At 40.3% G+C, this 19,949-nt stretch overlaps 1 protein-coding gene and 1 non-coding gene across 11 annotated transcripts; one reads left to right on the plus strand and one right to left on the minus strand.

Annotated features, from left to right (window-relative positions):
* Positions 1–2,905: 2,905 nt before the first annotated feature.
* Positions 2,906–17,043, minus strand: LOC4342832 (uncharacterized). Of its 10 annotated transcripts, none has more exons than XM_015791856.3 (13): positions 16,591–17,043; positions 11,571–11,860; positions 8,562–8,757; positions 8,403–8,477; positions 7,867–7,973; positions 7,254–7,311; positions 6,258–6,317; positions 6,106–6,180; positions 5,859–5,996; positions 4,682–4,736; positions 4,246–4,368; positions 3,647–3,858; positions 2,906–3,186 (listed from the first exon to the last, which is right to left on the minus strand). In XM_015791856.3, exons 2-13 carry the CDS (start codon positions 11,846–11,848, stop codon positions 3,163–3,165), a joined length of 1,401 nt encoding a protein of 466 aa, XP_015647342.1. In that variant the 5' UTR covers positions 11,849–11,860; positions 16,591–17,043; the 3' UTR covers positions 2,906–3,162. The 10 variants fall into 10 exon arrangements, 7 of the variants coding, with proteins under 7 accessions (XP_015647342.1, XP_066168667.1, XP_015647344.1 ...); XM_066312570.1 differs by lacking the exon at positions 16,591–17,043 and adding an exon at positions 11,926–12,221 and having other exon boundaries at positions 11,571–11,838; XR_001547731.3 differs by lacking the exon at positions 16,591–17,043 and having other exon boundaries at positions 4,246–4,361; positions 11,571–15,657.
* A 2,791-nt stretch (positions 17,044–19,834) lies between these two features.
* TRNAE-CUC (transfer RNA glutamic acid (anticodon CUC)) lies at positions 19,835–19,913 on the plus strand. The gene has a single exon. It is a non-coding gene; the product is annotated as a tRNA-Glu (tRNA).
* Positions 19,914–19,949: the final 36 nt, after the last annotated feature.

Consider the following 19,949-nt stretch of genomic DNA (forward strand, 5'->3'; position numbering starts at 1 on the left):
TTTGGGCTTGTTGGGTCTTGTCGATTTGGTGTTCTCGACCCATTTGTCCGCAAGTCTGATTCTTGACCGTGTCTGATTGATCGATCTTCTATTTTGCTGCCGATTCTCCTCCATTTATGTTTATCCTCTGCAAGAGGTTAGCATTCCTAGTGCTAGTGGAATATATATTATTTTTACATGAATATGCATTGCAAGCATAACTAGTTCTCTCTTATTTTGGTAATATTGACGGGCGAAACTGATCGATAACAACCGTCAACACCTTCCTCTAATGAATTACCTCGGGATTTTTTCACCCATAAAATATAACTTTACTTATATACTCCTCAGTTGATTCTCTCGTATCACTCATTGTGTTTAATCCTAACTAAGGCATTATTGTTGTCTTTTCTTATCATATCTTTCTAATAAGGCTTATGTGGAGCTTAGGGTAGCGAATAAGAATGACATACTTGCATTAAGCTTTTGCACATGTGTGTGAAAAAGAATATGTATGTGAAATAATGGGAAAATGGAATGATGACTCATTTTTGTATGATAGGAGGATGTAGAATCATAATCATGTGGAATCTTTATTTGGTGGATGTTGACTTTTGGTATAGAAGTATAGCATGTGATGGTGGATGGAATATTTTACTAAACCTCTAATGTAGAGGGAGAGCAATATATGGTAGATGTGCACAAGATCTTTGATCATGAAAACGGTGAAGAGAACCTAACAAGGGTCTAAACCATTTGACCAAGCTCAAAATGATACAAGCAACATATCTATAAGGTTTATCAATAAGATCGACATTTGGCTTTGTTAAAAGTAAAAGATCAATGAGAAGTAGTAGGTAAAGTTATATTGTTTCTTTTTATAAAATTTCCAAGGATTCAATAGAAGAAAGCAAGGGTCATATTATCAATCTCTTATTTATGAATCACTTAGATGATATGTGTTCTTAATTATGATATATGTTCAAAAGCACAAGATAAAATGCAATTAATAGATAGTATGCAAGATATTAGCAGGCAAGTCACATACTCTAGCTGAAATATCCAAGCTCATTTTAAAAGTTAAGTTTAATTTTCAGGTACGTTCATGACAAGAGTCTTCAACCTCAAATTTAGTGAGGAGAGGATAAACATGCAAACCATTGTATAGTGAATGTGGAGACGAGCAACCGTTGTGTCATGGATGCTACGTCTCGTCTCGTGAATGTGCAAGCATCATGTTGTAGCACAAACATGGGTGATGTTGGTATGCGGGTGTATATTGCGAATGCAATATCACCTCACACTTGTTCTTGTACCTAGGTTGCTTCAAAGACATAAAAGACAGTGAAAGCAAATGAACTTAACTGGTGGGTCTTTTATTAATGTTGAGTCTTTTATTCATCTTTATTGACAGGCGCAATTGCATGTAACGAGTAAAAAAATTAGAGGAAATAAAATAACTAGATACCAGGGAAAGCTCATGGGCTATGTACATGAAAAAGATATTCCTCCCCTACAGCTTGTACAAGCGTTTAAGCTTGGCATAAAGACCACGGCGGAGGGAAACATGGTTAGACATACAAGCGGATGACCCACGAGCTCATTTATAGATCAAATAAGTCGTGATCCGTGGGTGTTCGTATCTTGGCCTGGCTTGCCCCATCTAGATATGCACGTGGATGGGTCAACCCATAAACCTATTTACAAGTTAAATTAGTAGGTAATCCGCCGCCACTGCCTCCGCCAGCCCAAGTAGAAGGAGGAGAAAGGGAATACCAGCAACGGTCCCCTTGTGGTGGCGCAATGGCAGCGACGGCCACGCGGGGGCGCGTTGGCACGACGATAGTGCAGGGTAGGGGAAGAGGTGGGAGGCGGCCGGATAAGGATTGGGGGAGCGGCCAGATAAGAATTGGGAGAAGAATATATGTCTGGCTATTTTTCGAAAAAACCCTTGTGTTTTCCATGTTTACAGCGCTACCCCTAAAAGCGGAGTTTTCTCTTCTTTGCGTTGTATTTGTCTGAAACATGAGGGTTTTTTCATAAGAAAAACCATCAGCAAGTCAGGACATGCGAATTATTCACAAACTGGAGGACTTTTTTGCAAAATTTCCCGAGGAAGTTCACAGCCGAGGAGTTCTAATACGTGTGCGTCGACAGAGGGGAAATTTTTTTTGAAGAAACGGACATAATTGGAGCCCTACGTGCTTTGATTATGTTATGATTACACTAGATGCAAATAGTTAATACTCCCTCCGTTCCATAATATAAGAGATTTTAAGTTTTTCTTACATATTTGATCATTCGTCTTATTAAAAAAAATTTAGAATTATTATTTATTTTCTTTGTGACTTACTTTATTATCCAAAATACTTTAAGCATAATTTTTTTTTTATATTTGCACAAATTTTTTGAATAAGATGAGTAGTCAAACATTACAAGAAAAAAAATTAAAATCCTATTATGGGACGGAGGGAGTAGTAGTATAAAGGACTAATTCTTCTGTACCAACATCCTGTTTTTTAGAACGATACCAACATCTTACAACTCTGCCTCTACACCTTGCAAACATACAAGTAGACGACAGCCTCCATCCGACCAAACAAACAATTCAGGCACAGTTTTGCAGGGCAAATGAGACTGCAATTCTGCATCAACTCTTTCATGTCCATGGTCATGCTGTATCGGTGCACTATTCTAAACTGCATCTTGCAACATGCACCCCAGTCACTAGGATGAAAAATATTCAAGGCTCTCCAGTTCAAAGCAAATTTGGCTTGTAGCTATCACTATCGGTACAAGATGAGACAACCGACCGGAGAATAATAAAAAAAACTATGATGCAGTTGAAGATAGACAGACAGCTTGCTGGGTTAACAGTACCTGCATTCGCGTCTTTGCATGTACGCGAGCGCAAAACAGAACAAAATAGCAACAGTGAAGAGTCTTCCTCATGACAACCAAAAAAATATATATTTACATTATTTCATCGCCTACTTTCAACATTGTACAAACACACATGAAAATTCTACAAGTTTTAGTCTGTTTAAAGTACACATGTACATCGCAGCACTGCTTCTCTGCTCACTGTTTTCTTACACTATATCGAGCCCAAGGGACACAAACTTTCCCACAATCATGCACATATATCATTCTTTCTGGTGCACAATGGGAATTCGCAGTCTCTCATAGGTCCAGCGGAGGGGTTTCCTGTTACATAGCGTGATCATATTGTAAGCTAGATATACTCAACTTGAACTATTCTGTCAAGTGGATTGCATTCAAAATTGAGAAACTAGCCCACTTATTATTCAGCCAATATAACTTATGTTTTGAAGGTCTACATTTATTCCACACATGGAACCATGAAAATGAAGGATGTCCATGAAAACATCCTCTAGATGTATGGACTAACGTAACCAAATTAATTTCATCAAAGCACATAGACGATAATTGCGACAAATAAAAATAACCAAGAAAATGAAACTAGTTATCAACAACTTTACACGTGGACTATATTGTTTGACAACAGCCAATACTCGGTAATCTGTGACTAAAAAATAAGCAGGAAAATGAAAATAGTTATCAACAATTTTAGACATTTCAGTTCAAAAAAATAATTTTAGACATCAAAACAATCATATCATTTGCAAGTAGTGATGGTTTTCACCTTGTGTAGCAGGTCATGTGCAATGTAGTCCCAAGGAAGAGATACCGACATCAAGCAACATTTCAGAGGCAGAAGCTCATGATCAAATCGTTTGTTGGTAGATGCAGCCTCGTAGGCATGCTTTGCCAGCTTTGATGCAGCAGAAGCTGCCCTATGAACAAAGACTCGAAAGCTATCTCCTGGATCTTTCTTTGATCTCTCATGGCTCTGATCTAATAAAAGACAATCATTTCCATGTCAGAGTTTGACGGATCAACAACTTGCATCATCACAGCTACGGTAATCCAAGACATGAATGTGCATGTTGGGGGGTTGTACAGAAAGGATATTTGTAAGCACTTTAATATTGTATCATTTAACATAGCAAATGCTAAATGCAAACGCATTGCAACAAAAAGTGGCCACTGGTAGAACAATCAACAGTAATAAAGATATGAGAGTAGTTTACCATAGTCAGATGTGCATCACGATTTTATCTGAGCCCCAAATCCTACTCATTACAGTAAATGCATGTAACAGCGAGATAACTTGAAGCTTGTGAAACATATTCCAGAGTCAACCCACGCAGTAAATCGCTACTTAGGCTAAACATAACTGACCTGCAATTCCAGAAACAGCTACTTCAACTTCCCCACGTCCTTCAGGGCCCCTCATATAAAGTTTATCAAGTTTAGTTTGGTCATGCCCGAGTGAGAGTAAGCTCCCAAATTGTGATCTGCCAGCTATAACAGAGTACATATCAGGAAATGTAAACCTAGAAGGAATGAAATGGTAGGTACCTACTAATTTATATTTTTTAAAAAGGAAATCCTCTAGTTGAGCAAAGTGTTGATGCAGTTAAAAGCAGTGTCATAAAAAACACATGATTCTATTGAGTTTAGCTTTGGAAGAAAAAAATGACAGAAAGATAAATACTTAATAGGTTTCTCGAACATGACAATAGTTTCCAGGCAGATAAAGTTGAAAGGACATAAGTACTTTATAAGACCATCTGAACAATAGTTTCCTTGGAGATAAATAGATGGATGGACTCACCATTGTAGGCTTCTCGAACATTTTGGTAGCTAACGTAGCCTGAGAAGAGTGTTCTCTGCAATAATCACAGTAAGCGCAATGTAGGTGAGAAATGAACTATGATATACTTCATACAGTTGTGTTACAGAAGCGGATATCTGCTAAAGTGTAACTATGTTTTAAGCAAGAGTGATGCCAGTAGGAAGAAAACCAGGACGTATCTACTTTAAAAATTATTATATATCTATAGCAGCAGAAAAGGTTGAGGTGCAAAATGAATATTACTTACTGTGACACTGATAGTATGGGGTCTGAACTCTCAAATTGTTGTGAGTGTGAACACAATAATTTCCCGGTTGTCAACAACAAAAGTTCAACTACAAGAGGCTCCCATCGGTTGCCCATTTTGCCTAATAAGCCAAAATGGCTTATTAGAAAATAAAAATTAATTTATAAGTAAAACTTTTATAGATTTGTTCGTAGCGACTTAAAAGCCAACACTAACAAAAATTATGTTAAAAGCATCTCAAAATCAACTTCAAAATCAAGTTCAAAAATTCAAATTTTGGCTTATTCTTTGGCTGTTTAGGCCAAACGATGGGGCTCAGATACTCCCTCCGTTTCACAATGTAAGTCATTCTAGCATTTTCCACATTCATATTGATGTTAATGAATCTAAACATATATATATATCTAGATTCATTAACATCAATTTGAATGTGGAAAATGCTAGAATGACTTACATTGTGAAACGGAGGAAGTATATCTTACGGTTTTAAATACATGATCACAGTTTCACAGATAAGATGGATTTGACATTCAATTACTAATTAAAACAAGAAATTACTGCAGATTAACTATACATAAGTCTTTCAAAAACAGATTAAAACTTCTGATCTTTAATTGCAACAGTGATAAAGAATATACTCCCTACGTCCCAAAATATAGCCACCTTTAGAGTGTTGCACAGGTATTAAGGAAATACATAGAATTAAATGGAGGATAGTTGTGGTTGAGATGATGTAATGTAAGTGAACAAATTAAATAAGAGAGGATTTTGATTGGTTGAGATGAGGGAGTAGGTGGCGAAATAATTTGGGACAATCAGAATGCTCCTATAGTTTGAGACACAGGGAGAATTTACTAAGTGCTGAATTCTGAGAGAGAGAGAGTTTTGGTAGATTTGAGGGCAGAGGACCTTTGGTGGTTTTTCTTGGTTGCTCCCAGTGTTTAGTAGATTTGAGCTGGCATTCTTCGATTCAGTGTCTTCAGGAAAAGCTGCCCCATCATGTGCATTGAGAATCACACAATAGCAATGTTCGGGGTCTGACAAAACCTGCTCAAATTTAGATGGTCACTTTCATTCTATAATGACAAAAGCGATGCAATATCATAGATACATCCATATGAACAATATGCTAGAATACTGAGAAATGGGAACTTACAACAGCATCAAAAGTATCATCGAAGTCATCAACTGAGAAACAAATATTGGGATATGCAGGTACAGTTTCCACAGCCTGTCCAAAGATACAGGAATTTTTACTGAAACATCATCTCTTTCAAAAGAGAGACTGAAAATGCCAGGAAAAAGTACCTTTCTTCGATCAAGATGAAAATTTACACGGCTTGGGGATGCATACACAGTTTTTGTGACCTGTTTTAATAAGACAATGAGTTTAAGACATAATTACTTAATACCGAAAACATGTTAAACTTTAGCTAGGGTAACTAGTATTGCAACAATGAAATATAGAAGTCGAAGTTAAATAAAATGGACAGCTAGTCAGGCTCATTTCGACCCAAGAATAGGAAGAAAAGAAACCTTAGTTGTACACTTTAGAAATGATCTTAAACACACTGAGAAGTGCCTCAACAGAAGCATGTTCCAGTCTTGTTCACAATCTGGATTGTTTAGCCCCAAAACAGGCAAAAAACAAAATTTAAAGGAATTGTTAACATGGAGATTTGAACTGAAACCCCTTTGCCTTCTAACTGTAGGAAGGAATCAAGTGACCAGGCCTACTGTTGGGCTATAATACGCATAAGAAAAAATATTAGGTTATATTAGCTTGTAAACAACTCAAATAACTGTCAGTTTTCCAAATCAATTTGTTGAAAAAATTAAAATGTTGCCATCATCGAACAGTGTTCCTACAGGAAAACCAGCAAAATGGCCATGTGACCAGGTCTGGTTTAAAAGTGTTCTGCAATTGCTGTCCAGATCGACAGAAAATAAAGCAATAACGACTAGTTTCAAACTACAACATTTTGGGATATAGACCTCTAAGATGTTAGGCTTGAAACTTATATTAATTTTGTAGTTCTATTAACAAGTCTAAGACATCATGATATAACTGGATAAAGTCAGTTATAAGAAAATCCAATTTTCCACAAGCATCCATGATATAATGAAACTTCCTACAGTCATTGAACAGCAGAAATTGTGGAATGTTCTGAAACTATTAATCATAGTGAATTCTAAGTAGTCATTACACAAAGCTCAACCTTACACAACACAAGTCTGTGCACCTATGTAATAAGATTCACTGGTAAATGATGGAGTGCCGTGAAATGCTTACTTGTACAGTACCTTATAAACTGGTGATAATGGTTTGCTTTTCTCTACACGGCTGCGAAGATCCCTGACACTGTAGAGCAGATTGTAAGAAACTAACTTTGCCAGATATATCAACTAAGGAGGTAAAGATGATACAACAAGAGCTCTCAGGCTCAGGTTGCACAACAATAGTTATTGGTTGGAACCCAAACATCTGTGAGAACCACCACCCCCCCCCCCCCTTCTCCCTCCCTGTGATGCCAGGCCGAAGTCCAAAGTAATATTGAAAGATACAGTACATCAATCTAACTTGTTGCGAGTTAATGAACTAACCTAGACCAGTTCTCAGCTGCTACAAGAAACAGAAAATAGAAGCATACACCAAGTACAGACAACATGTGGCAACTGTGTTGCATTACAGTGAAGGAAGGATAAGAACTTAGACCAAAAGTACAGGTAACGTTTTACTCTGACAGATTGGGACCAGCAAGAGGATGTGCATCACCAAATAAACTTTTCATTGTTGACATAAATAACAGCATGCCAAAAACTTTTCATTGTTGACATAAATAACAGCATGCCAATCATTCAGTATAAATACTAGATAAAAACTTGCAATATCTTGACAGAACTGGCAGAAACGTACCTGCATATTGCAACTGTAACAGTGTATGATGTGTGAGCAATTAAATTCAAATAGAATGAACGCTCCCAATCAACTCCAGCTGAATTTATATTGCTGATCTTTTCAAGCTGCTCCACATAAAACAAAGGAGAACAAATAAAAAACCAAGAGTTAGTATGTATTATCAGAGACTTCTTTTCTGTAGAAAGTATGTTATGAACCAAACACTAGCTTATGGAAGTCAATTTACCATATTCAAGTCTATCAAATCGTGGCAACCATAAATACACTACAAAACTTACTAGTGCTAGTGCAAGGAATAATAAATGCTATAGATAGGGGAAAAAAACATGAGCGAAAAAATATGTAATAGTTGATGCAGTTCATCTTGATACAGTTTTAAAGTGAATAACTCAACAGGAAATTACAGAAAAAAATTCTAAAATGGAAGGAAAGAGTATGTCATATGAAAAGTTTCCTTGAAGCTACTACCAAAAAGGGAAGCATGCATTTATTAATATGATCGAAATTGACGAAGATAGTCTTGGTTAATTTACCATAGGAGCCCATCTTCTCACAAAAAAAGGAGGTGGATCTTCCATGTTATCGTTGAACCCATGGCCATGCATTTTCTGCACCAGCATTGAGCCTCAGTTAGCATACAAGATAACACTGTAAGCTAAAATAAGGGGAACTGAGAAGGATTGGAAGTTTACCATATTATTATTAACAAAAAAGACGAGGTCATCCTCTTCCCTCCTCTTTGAAACCCTACCACGCACGAAGAAAAGATCAAGCATTTCATGCCAGAATCGATCATCCATTCCCACGTCTGATGCATCATCTTCAGCATCAACAACTGTCCACCCAATCAAATGGGAATGTTTTTTCACCATAGTCAGCAGCTCATTCCTGAAAAGACAAAAAGAAACAAAAGGTTGAGAAGTGCTTAAAAGGATATAAGGACATATGCTTTTACAGAAAATGGAGATAGGCTCAAAACAAAATCGACCAGAATTGTTGGGTGGTATGTGGTACAGTGGAGGATTGAAGTAGTGTTTTTTTTTGTTGAAAAAAAAAAGAAAAGAAAAATATTTTTGAGCGGAAATGACAAGGGTGATCCTCTTAGTGATGTTTTCCTTAATTAGAAAGGGGATGAAGAGCACTTATGAAGCACAGAAGACAGGAGCAGGGTTTAAGCATGCAACCTGAGCTTAGTGTTGTGATGGGTTCAGTTGTAGTGCAGAATGCGAGTGGGGTGTTAGATTAAGAGTTGCAGAGATTAGTGTATGTCCAGGGTGTCTCCCCCCATGAATATGATGCCAGGCACGGGTAAACCTAGATAGAAAATCCAACGTTACGATGGGTACTAGCAATTCTTGTTTACATAATGCAATTCTTTTGAATGAATTGGGCAGAAATCTGAGGAGGTAGAGCTAGAGAAGTTGAAGTTTGTGCGGAACTAGTAGGAAAGAAGAAACAGTGAGATTGAAAAGAGTTAGTGGTTACTTGGGGCAAAGCTAGCTGAGAGAGAGAGATATAATAAGAAAATAAAATTAAATTTCCTTGGCGGGCGGGGGCGGGGGCGGGGGCGGGGGCGAGGGTTGGGGTCCAAAATTAGGATGGGGATAGAGATTACCTTGAGGGGGCCGACGACGACGAGGAGGAGGAGGAGGAGGGCTCCAAGCCGAACCCCGGTGATCTCTCGACTGCGACTGCGCGTGATGCGGAGGGCGAAGGAGGAGACGCCATAGATTTCCTCTCCTCTCGTCTCCACAGGTAGATAGATAGATAGAAGAAGAAAGAAGAAACAAAGTGATTCTGAATCGAAGAAGGAAGAAGGAAGCAATCAGATTCCCTTCTTCCTCCCGCAACGCAACGCAACATGACATGAGCAAGCAACTACTCCTCTCCTCCTAGAAGTAGAAGAGGGTGCACATGGGCTAGGCCCACCCGCACAGCTTGCCTAACCTTTTGGCCCATTTCACGAAATAAGTCCACTTGCCGTCCCATATGTTTATTATGTCTTTGAGTTTAACTGACATCCCTAAGCCGCAGTACCATTCACATTGCTCCTGCCTAGCTATGTGTGACACATTGGAGATTAGGTGCCACGTCTGTAGCTGGCGCTCCCCACCAGAAGCCCGCGCGTCCAAACAAGGGCACTCCTTCTTCAGCTAGCTTTGTCAGAAAAAGCAAGGAAACGAGCCTCGGAAAGCGGGTGCGACCGATCCAAAGCTACAACTCCTCTCCTCCGACTTCTCCGCCACCGCCGAGGCTGCCGCCACAGCTTACGTGGGCTTGGAGACAACGCCGCCTGGACCACCTCTCCGGTTAGATCCGCGCTCAACGAGATTGCCGCCGTTGCGTGGGCGCTGATAGTGAGGAAGATAAACGGGGGAGAAGGAGTCGACGGAGAGGGAGAGGTCACGCCGCGGAAGTCAATCCGGAGATGGTGAGGGAGGCGACGGAGAGGAAGAGGAGCCTCTCGAGATCCACAGCTCGATGGCGTCGTCGTCCGTGGCTCCACTCAGCGCAACCGTCGTCCGCGTCTTCCGACCCTGTCGAGGAGAAGTGGAGGCGTGGAGCCCCACCTAGCGCCGTCGCTACTTGGAACGTGTTAACAACCAAATTTAGTAATTTAAGTATCGGAGATGAAGATAAAATCGAAGCGGAATCCAAGAGATAGATCGTTCCGGAAATAGAGCAAGAATCGGCCGAAGTCCGAATCGGCTACGATCAGGATCGGCAGAGTTCGAGTCGGACAAGGTAGCCGATTGAGCCAATTCCGACAATGTAACTCGGTACACGTTGTCGGGTTGAGTTAATGTGCTTCATATGGATTGCCACGCATGGATTGGGTCCCGAAAAGGTAATCGTATCTATTAATTAGGATATTTTATGTAAACTCCTTAGAGATAAGTTTGGGCAAAAGTCTGCCGCAAAGACTTATGGTATATTAGAGTTTGTTAGAGATAAGAGTCGTGTCTGACAAGGAAATATTTTGTATCTCGGGTATAAATATGACCCGAACCCATGTAATCAAATAACAATCGTTCAATACAATCTCGGCGCATCGCCACCCTTTTACTTTCGACGAGTTCTAGCTTTCGGGTTGAACTGCATCAGTTTCAATCTTCAACTAGAGGTAAAGCTTGTTATGGCGCTTGCGTTCTCAGGATTAGTGCTTCCATCTTTATGACATTCTAATCCTGTTTATGTAAATCGTCGAGTTATCATATATCCTATATAATCTCTGGCAATATTGTTATTTAACTCTCAATCGGCTAATATCTATCACTGGAAGGCAGCCGATTAGGTTAAATACCAACGTTGACTTAGATTATATAGGGTATCCACCACCCTATGAAACATTCAACAGCTTGATTGTCTAGATATTGTATTTATTTTCATACTTATGGTTGTATCGGTTATGTTTGACCTCATAAGTCATGATTATAACCTCAATCTCTAGCCTGCTTCTTTGGTTGTCGATTAGGATAGTATCGGGGTTTCAGCCGATCTTACCTGATTTAGCTTTATGTTTTATATACTTAATAGACTAGCAAAAATGCCCGTGCGTTGCAACGGGTAAAAAAATTTTTAATAATAATACACGTTTTTCATGCATAATCATGTCAATGGTTTCCTACAAGTTTTGCCATCAGTGTTGTTTTCATGATAGGAGAATCTTAATACAAGGAAGGTTGTTAAATGATTTGTACCTGGAAGACTTTCTGATTTTTAGTACAGGACGACTGGAGGTTTTCTTCTTCGGATTAGTTGGCTTCGGAGGTCTTCCGGCCGCTCCTTTATTTCTGAGCTTTCCGGTATCATCGCCTTCGTCGTCACTTAGAACCAGCTTCCTCTTGCGAGAATCTGACTGGCCGGCTGGATCAGAAGCACTTGGTTGGGTTTCAGACCGAATTCTTGGTCCTCCGCTTCCCTGACCAGTTTGGCGGCGAGGTGATTGGTGCTGGGCGATTGGAGGATCTGACTTCATCAATGCGAACTCCTGAGCATAAACGTCAAGCAATTTAACAAGAGACGAAATCATGTTTTTGAGGAAGGTTGGAATACCGGTGGAGGAGGATTGAATGCATTGAACGGTACGACTGGCAACAAGTGTGAATAGCTGACGACGATAGCATTTGAGAAGATTTTATACATCCTTTCCTTCATGACCTTGAAGTCAAGAGAATCTGGATCTTCACGGTTTGGGTCGTGCTTGCCGTCAAATTCAAAGGCTGTGCGAGATCTCTCTTTGATTGGAGCTAACCGACACTTGATAAAGTGCCGGGTGATCTGTTCTCCTTGGAGGCCTTGTTCTTTTAGCTTTATCATCCTCTCCATCAGTTCCACTGCTTGCACAGCTTCATCTCCCATTGGCAGTGAGTTCCAAGTATCCCGATAAACTGGAGGAATACAAGAGTACTCGGGGAGAGCTAGTTCAGGGTTTTGAACATAAAACCAATTTGCGTGCCAGCCTTTGTTTGAGGTCTTAAAGGGCATGGAGAAGTATTTTTGACTTAGTGTTCCCCGAAGTTGGAAACCAACGCCCCCAACAACACATGGTTTGCTCTTGTTTGGCTGAGGCTTAAGGAAGAAAATGCGGCGGAACAAGGCAAAATGAGGCCTAATGCCCAGAAAAGCTTCGCAGGCATGAATAAAATTGGCAATATGCACTATGGAGTTTGGGTTCAGATGATGCAGGCTGATTCCATAGAAACTCAGGATTCCCCGAAAAAATCTTGAGGTTGGAAGGGAGAAACCGCCATAGAAGAAATGAGCAAATACCACGACTTCATGTGTATCGGGGGTCGGGAATGCTTCGCCGAATGCCGGTCGCCACCCGATGATCTCCTTCACCGGAAGAACGCCGTGCGCCACCATCTCCTTCAGATTATCTTCCGTCAAATCGGAGGGCACCCACTAACTCTCGAAGCTTTCTCTTTCTTCCGCCATGAATGTGAACTGGATGGTTTAATTCGGTCCGAGATATGGCTGGAAGGGGATGGGGAATTGGAGCGGTGGACGCGGGGAGAAATTTCGTGAAGTTTTTGAGGGTGGATTGGAGCGGATTGATGAACCCTAGTTTTGCCGGCGCAGTTTTGTACTATAGCAGAGAATGGGGAAAATGGCGAGAGTCTCGGCGGGGAAGACGAAGAGACGTTTTATTTTGGTATTATTAGGGTATCGGGAGTACTAATGGGCTTGGGCCTAAACATAGTACTTCAGCCCAATTTTATTTTCAGCGTGGCCCGTTGTGATCCCTAGGGACTTAGGCACTTTTTGCTTTGGCAATTTGTGCTCACAATGATGTGGCCCAATGCTGTTAAAATCCTTTTTAATGCGGTTTGATAATTCTTTGGAATTAACACGATGCAAACAAAAGGTGCCTGACAGGAAGGTGTTATACTATTTTTTGTAAGCCTTATTAGGCTGCTAAAGCTGTTTGGGTTGATTCGAGATGACTAATTTATTAAGAGTCATTCTCTTAGCATGTTATATGCTTAATTTGGTTATGATGAGAGTCATAGCTTAGGCTATTAGACTTGTTGATTACCATGATTTTTGTCATGTTTGGTGGATCATTTTAAGAGTTTCTTACTCAGATTCCTATCAAATATGCCTATTTCTGGACCTTTTGAGTGTTTGTCACTCGGGCCTTTTCATATTTTTATTCTCGATATATTAAAGCTAAAAAGCAGTCGGCTGGGTGTTTTACTGAATACCATGCGTGCTTTGCTATATAATGTTTGGTTTTAAAACCACTCGGTTCTTGACTATATGTTTAGTTTTTTTTAACTAACCACATAGTCGGGAGCTACACCTAATTAGGTGCATCTACTCGATGCACCATGTTTTATTTTCGCCCTTTACAGTCTTGGATTCTAGTACTCGGCAGGCTAAAGCAGGAAGAGTTGAAGCACTCGGATTATTGTTTTTTATTCTGAGATGGCTATTTTCGGCGACTGCAAAGGTCTCGGGGGCTACTGTGGAGATTATGGATACCCCATATCTACATGGCAGTTATATTCCAGCTGGATACAGGGTACTGAATATAGATAGAATATCTTTATGAGAACTCGGGTTAGATTATAAACTTGTGTGTCAAGGAAATACCCGGGATCCTACTCGGTTACGATTGTATTTTATCTGTAATCCCATATTCCGTTAGGATATGGACTGTATTTTGTAAAGCGGACCTCTTCCCCTATATAAGGAGGGGTCCGTGTGCCTCTTGGGGCGGGATCTTTTTTCCAGTTTATACAATCAATAATACACTCGGCGGAATCATCCCCGGACAGGAGTAGGGTATTACTTCTTAAATAAGAAGGCCTGAACCTGTATAAAATTCCTTGTCTCTAAACTCATCCACTTTCCTAGATTGATAGCCACCCCCTTTAATAACAATAACCTACCTTTAGCATATATTAAACCAAGGAGTATATGACAAACATGTATGGTGGATAATACTAGTTATAAATCTTGACCTCATATAATTATAGTTCAACTGTAAGTTAGGATTGTTCATTAAGGGATAATCTGTAACCATAATATGATTAACCTAAACAATTCTAACATACAAAGCATGGATAATTATTAACCTTTTCTAATTTATTGTGACAAGTAAAATATTTTCATAATTAAAGCAAAGCCTCCATCAATAAAATAATAATACAAATGGTTCCCTGCGATTAATTGCTTGATCCCAAATCCATCTAACAACAGAACCTCTGGTATGTAACCGTGCTATTTAGATAGATGCATATATAGCCATAATCCTTCCATAGCCATTTGATAGAATAAATCGCTGATTAGCCCACGTCTTTCGACGTATGCAGTTGTCATTTCGACAACACTCTGCTTGTCCTTTTTCTCAGTTTCAAAAGAATAGTCATGGATTATAGCATGGTGTGTAACAGCTTCCTTGCAAGTAGTAGTATCTGCGAACACCTCTCCTTCATCAATACATGGGTTATCAAAATCATATGCAAACACATGCTCAAGGTCAGAGTCATTGTCATCGTCATCATGTATTTGGTCATCAAGATCATCACAATCATATTCAGAGTCAGAGGAGGCTGCTGCATCACTATCATAGCTGCTATCACTATCAACCTCTAGTGGGTCACAATTTGGGCATAGCTGGGGCTCCTCCTCTTCGTTCTCTTCCTTCTCATCATCCCAAACCTCTTCATCATCGTCATCGTCTTGGCTCCTCCTCTTTGCACACTTTTTTACAACCTTCTTTGCACTCTTTTTAATAGGGGATGTGGCTTCATCATCAGGATGTGAAGTGCTCTCCGGATGGGTGGTGCTCTCATTTTGGGTGGATGGTACTGGTTGGATGGAGTTCTCAAGATGGTTGTAACTCTCAGGCAGTGTTAGTGGCGTAGCATCAACCAATAGGTCAGTAAATAGTGGTGGAGTACATGGAATAGAATACCTCACAGATGGGTGGCACCTTCTTTTAGTTGGTGAAGGTTCAACTTGCAATGGACCACCAAAATCATTGACAATGGCATGAATATTGACAACCCCGTGCTGATTACCCTTATCCAACCAATCTAGCAATTGTGAATCTGTGGTTATCTCTACTTTACTCTGAGTTGACACATCACCCAATTTCCAAAAGCCGATGTATTGATTTGGCCCCCAGTTAAAATTTTCCCCTACATCGTCAACTAGCGCAAGCATCGAATACCTATCCCTTTCGATAGAAATTTTGACATTGTTTCCCTTAACATATGTCCTTTGACCCAAAAGCGATGTGGTAAAATAAGACTCAACCTTAATAATGGCTGTCAAGAAGCCTTGGTCATTCCTACAGGATAAGCAAAACAATGGAGAAATATTCTAGCAGCTCAACGAGGAATAGATGAAAACCTACATCTAAATATACAGGGACTGAATAACTAATGCATGGAAGACCTATCTAACAGAAATATCATATGATTTTAAATGGATTGTACAGTATATGTGATTTAAGTGGGTTGACAAGTGATTTTACTCTTTGAGTAATTATTGGATGCTAACCGACTCAACCTTATTTGGGTGGTTCTATCATAACAATTCTGTACCTATTCCTCATAAATAAATTAAAGACTCATCTATCTGTATTCATGTTTGATTTACCTAATTATAAGGCTAACTTTATTATTTAAATAATCTATAAGTCATGGGGTTTAATTATACAACCATTTAATAGTACTAGTATCTTCCTATACATTAATTTGAGACATCATTTAAAATTAGTTTGTGTGGTTGTTACATTGACAAAGCATGTTAGAGACAAATATTCTTACATCTACCTTACTGTAAAGTACTAAACATATCCAGCTTAAACTACTTTTAACAAGGTTGTAAACATATGGCTACTTTCTTATATTACTTCATGCTACCATTGTTTGATGATTAATTTATTAAACTCACTATCTATTAATTCAAATCAGCACCTAAGGTAGAGAGGCCGTTGTTTAATTACAATGCACAACATATTCACACAAAGAGATATTGCTAATGCTTGATTATATCCTGAAGATACGCAAGCAAGATATGGTTAGCTATGCACATGCTAAGGTTGCATAGCAAACCAGCAAATTCGGACTCTTGAACCAGTTGAACAAGGATTAAAAATATTCAAAAAGAATTCCTCAAAACACACACATATATTGTTGGTAACATCCCTACACGATAGATAGAACAAGCAGGTCACAAGCATAAGTATAGATTATATACCTTTCCATGGTGGTCCTGCTACTACTGCCCACAGTAGCCACCATGCCGCTTGAAGCAGCTGACGCTGCAGCCTACCGTCGACGCCGACACCCGCTGCAGCCACGTGCCGCGGCCGCGCGCCGCAACTTGACGCCGCTCGACGGAGCCACCGCAAGCGTGGTAGCCGCGCCGTAGCCTGACGCCGCCCGCTGCAGGTGCCGCCCCAAGCCGCCGCAAGCACCGTAACCTGATGCCGCCCGCTGCAGCCGTCGCCCCAAGCTGTTGCTTGCCTTGCTCTACTCGCCGAAATCCATCTGCACCTCTTCCATTGGCATCTAATACTTCAAAGCTACCGATTTTTGGTTGATTTGCTCCTGATTTGAGAGAAGGGATGAGAGGATTTGGGGTTTAGGGTTCGTCGTGCGAGAGGAGAGGAGGAGTTCTGATGCGGTAGAGTTGGGGAAGAACACGGATAAGGTCGAATCTGGCAAGGGCAATATGGTCTTATCGCGTTGCCTTGTTTTTTAATTTAATTACATCAATTAATTTTGTCATCTTACTCATACGGAATGGAACGGTGATGGCATATGGAATCCACGCACACTGCTTTTGGTGGTATATTTGTAATTCGTGATTTTATAATGGTTATTTCGAGTTAAAGGAGTGAAAGTAGTGGCAAATATACAATTCTCCCTAACAAAAAATAACCTGACTAAGCGGAAATAGAAAGGGAGTAAGATCTGTTGTTTTTGTCACAAAGAAGAAACAATAAAACATTTATTTTTTTAATGTCGGCTAGCACGGTCGGTTTGGTCTCCAATCCAGATTGCTTCAAATATTTGTTCGCCTAGGAACGTGCCCCATATGTTTGGGCAATGGGTTTTACAACATACCAAAGAGTTTAGACCTTTAGTCTTACTAGGAGCGGCAATAACTTGCTAGGCAATTTGGCTCTCAAGGATTGATGTGGTTTTTGATAGAAAAATTGTTTTTTCTCCATTGCAGGTTATTTTATTGATTACACATTGGCTCCGATCATGGGTTATTCTCCAGAAACCCAATTTGCAGGACTTTGTCACTTCGGCTTGTCTACATTTGGAGCAAGTGGTCAAGGATTTTTTTTACCCCGGCATATGGGTGGCGACCTAGTTTTTGGGTTGTAGGGCCTTGATCTTGCACGCTGGTTTTTTTTCTCTTATTTTAAGTGTGTTGGAGTTTGTTGGCTGTGTGCACTGTCGTGGTGTAGAGGCCAGGAGTATCCTCAGAATGACCGAGATCCATTATCTAAAAAAAACCTATAATGAACTCACGAAGTATTGCACTTGGTGGATTGATGAACTCCCAGCTATGTTTTGGCCAACAGGATTACCTCGAGTCGAGCAACTAGTGAAACTCCTTTCTTCCTCGTGTTACAGAGCCGACGTGGTTCCTCCCCCTTTGATCTTCTACTCCGAGGGTGACCATGAATGGTTGAGGCATGGTAACATTAAATACCTTGAGAAACATTGACGTCGGACCACACTTCAGAGCCGCTAGATACCTGCAAAACCTAAGGCAGTACCATCAGTGTTATGTATGGTCCCGATCACTAAAGGTTGGGGATCTTGTACTCCATCACATTCTCCCATGCTCTAGAAGGGATAAACTCTCCCCCATGTTGGAGAGCCCCTTCAGTGTGATCGCGATCTCCCAAACAGGTGTGGTACGGTTGGCCACGGAAGATGGGACGCCCGCTCTCGAACGCCTAGAATATCGAACATCTACGAAAGTTTTACCCGTAAGTAAGTTTACATGTAAGAACTTTTGCTTGGGACAACTAGTTCACCTTTTCAAGTTGCCTAAGGCTCCCACCGTTGTATATATTAAACATGTGCAATTACCCATACATTTTTCTCAAAAAATTTCATGGCCTTGTTCACCTACTCGCTAGCATCTTTCACTACATGAACCGAAAATTCATCCTGTTCCTCCAGGCACAATCAGGTGATGATGGGATAGGATGTTTGGGAGTTCAAGATAACTTGGCGCTCAAGTGCCAGCTGGCGCGTGTTCAGTCGATGGGTAGGCCCTGAGCGTCACCGAGTTCCAAGGGTATCAGGTAATCCTTTCGAGCCCCTTTGAGGGATAATCAGGAGAGCCTAGGCCTTGGTAACGAGTTGTGTGCACTCAGACTGGTCAGCCCCCAGTCCCAAGCACCGCCAACACCTCGGGACCACAAGCTACCTGAGCTCCTACATGCGTCAAATGCCCTAAGTCACCTAAGAGGCCTTGGGTAGAATAGTGGTAAACTTTCAAAGTATCATGCTTGTCAACGGCATCCCATGATACAGTACTTTTTCTGTTTAAATATGTGCAGAGTCCTGGACACAAAGTCATTGAGACTCGGAAACTACCCGTCCCTTGAGTGCTCACATTTCTAGGTTAGGACTTGATAGTCTACCCTTACTAAAACGAGAAGATGCTGCAATGGGGCTCCCAGTCCCTCGAGTGTTTCGTGCTACTACCTAGCGAAGAAATTGGAGCAAGGTGGTCTCGGACACCCTTGATGTACCACCCTAGCCCCGTGGCCCCTGTCCCTCGTTGGGTCACCCCATCCTATTCCTACAATCCATCGCGTGGAGCGCTGCACCTTCCCTTGATTCGTCTCCCTCACCATCTCACGTACAGCCTCATCTCCTCCGCTTTAAGAAACTGATTATGTGTATCCATTGTGTGTTTTTAATTCATGGTTAAGGTTGAATAGGATATAACCATCCATACTTTAAGGATATGGTGGCATAGTTTATTTGATTGATTAAGTGGATATGGTCATTCAGTTTTTCGTTTGGTTAAAATGTTAGATGGATGAGCAATGAAAACAATAAACTATTAAGTAATAATTACATATGTAAATTATCACTAATCTTATCGTAAATTATACTGATTGATAATAAATAAACTAATTATATCTAATTAACATTGTTTTATAATTTAATTACTAACTAACACAGATGCATTAATTATCACTAATCAATTAATAACGATAAGATTAACCAATTTGACCGGATGCACCCGATATCTTCATAGAATATTCCCTCATCTACCCTTGCTCGCCAACCACACTCAAAAGTTAAATTGTCATATCCCATCCATGAATATATCCCTCTAACTAAACAAATACTCTCAAGCAAATCGTTGCCGCTATATATAAAAAAATTTACACAAATTATTTACCAAAAAATAAAATATGCAACTATAATATGATGCTTTTGTTCATGATCAATATTCCGTTGTAATCTACTTGTAGCTGGTTAGGATAATCGGCTCTCACCCGAGAGACCCGGGTTCGAGTCCCGGCAACGGAAATTTTTTTTGTTTCTTGTACCAAAATTTGCACCATA

This window comes from Oryza sativa, chromosome 7 (assembly GCF_034140825.1).
Source record: "Oryza sativa Japonica Group chromosome 7, ASM3414082v1".
NCBI classification, from domain to species: Eukaryota; Viridiplantae; Streptophyta; class Magnoliopsida; order Poales; family Poaceae; genus Oryza; species Oryza sativa.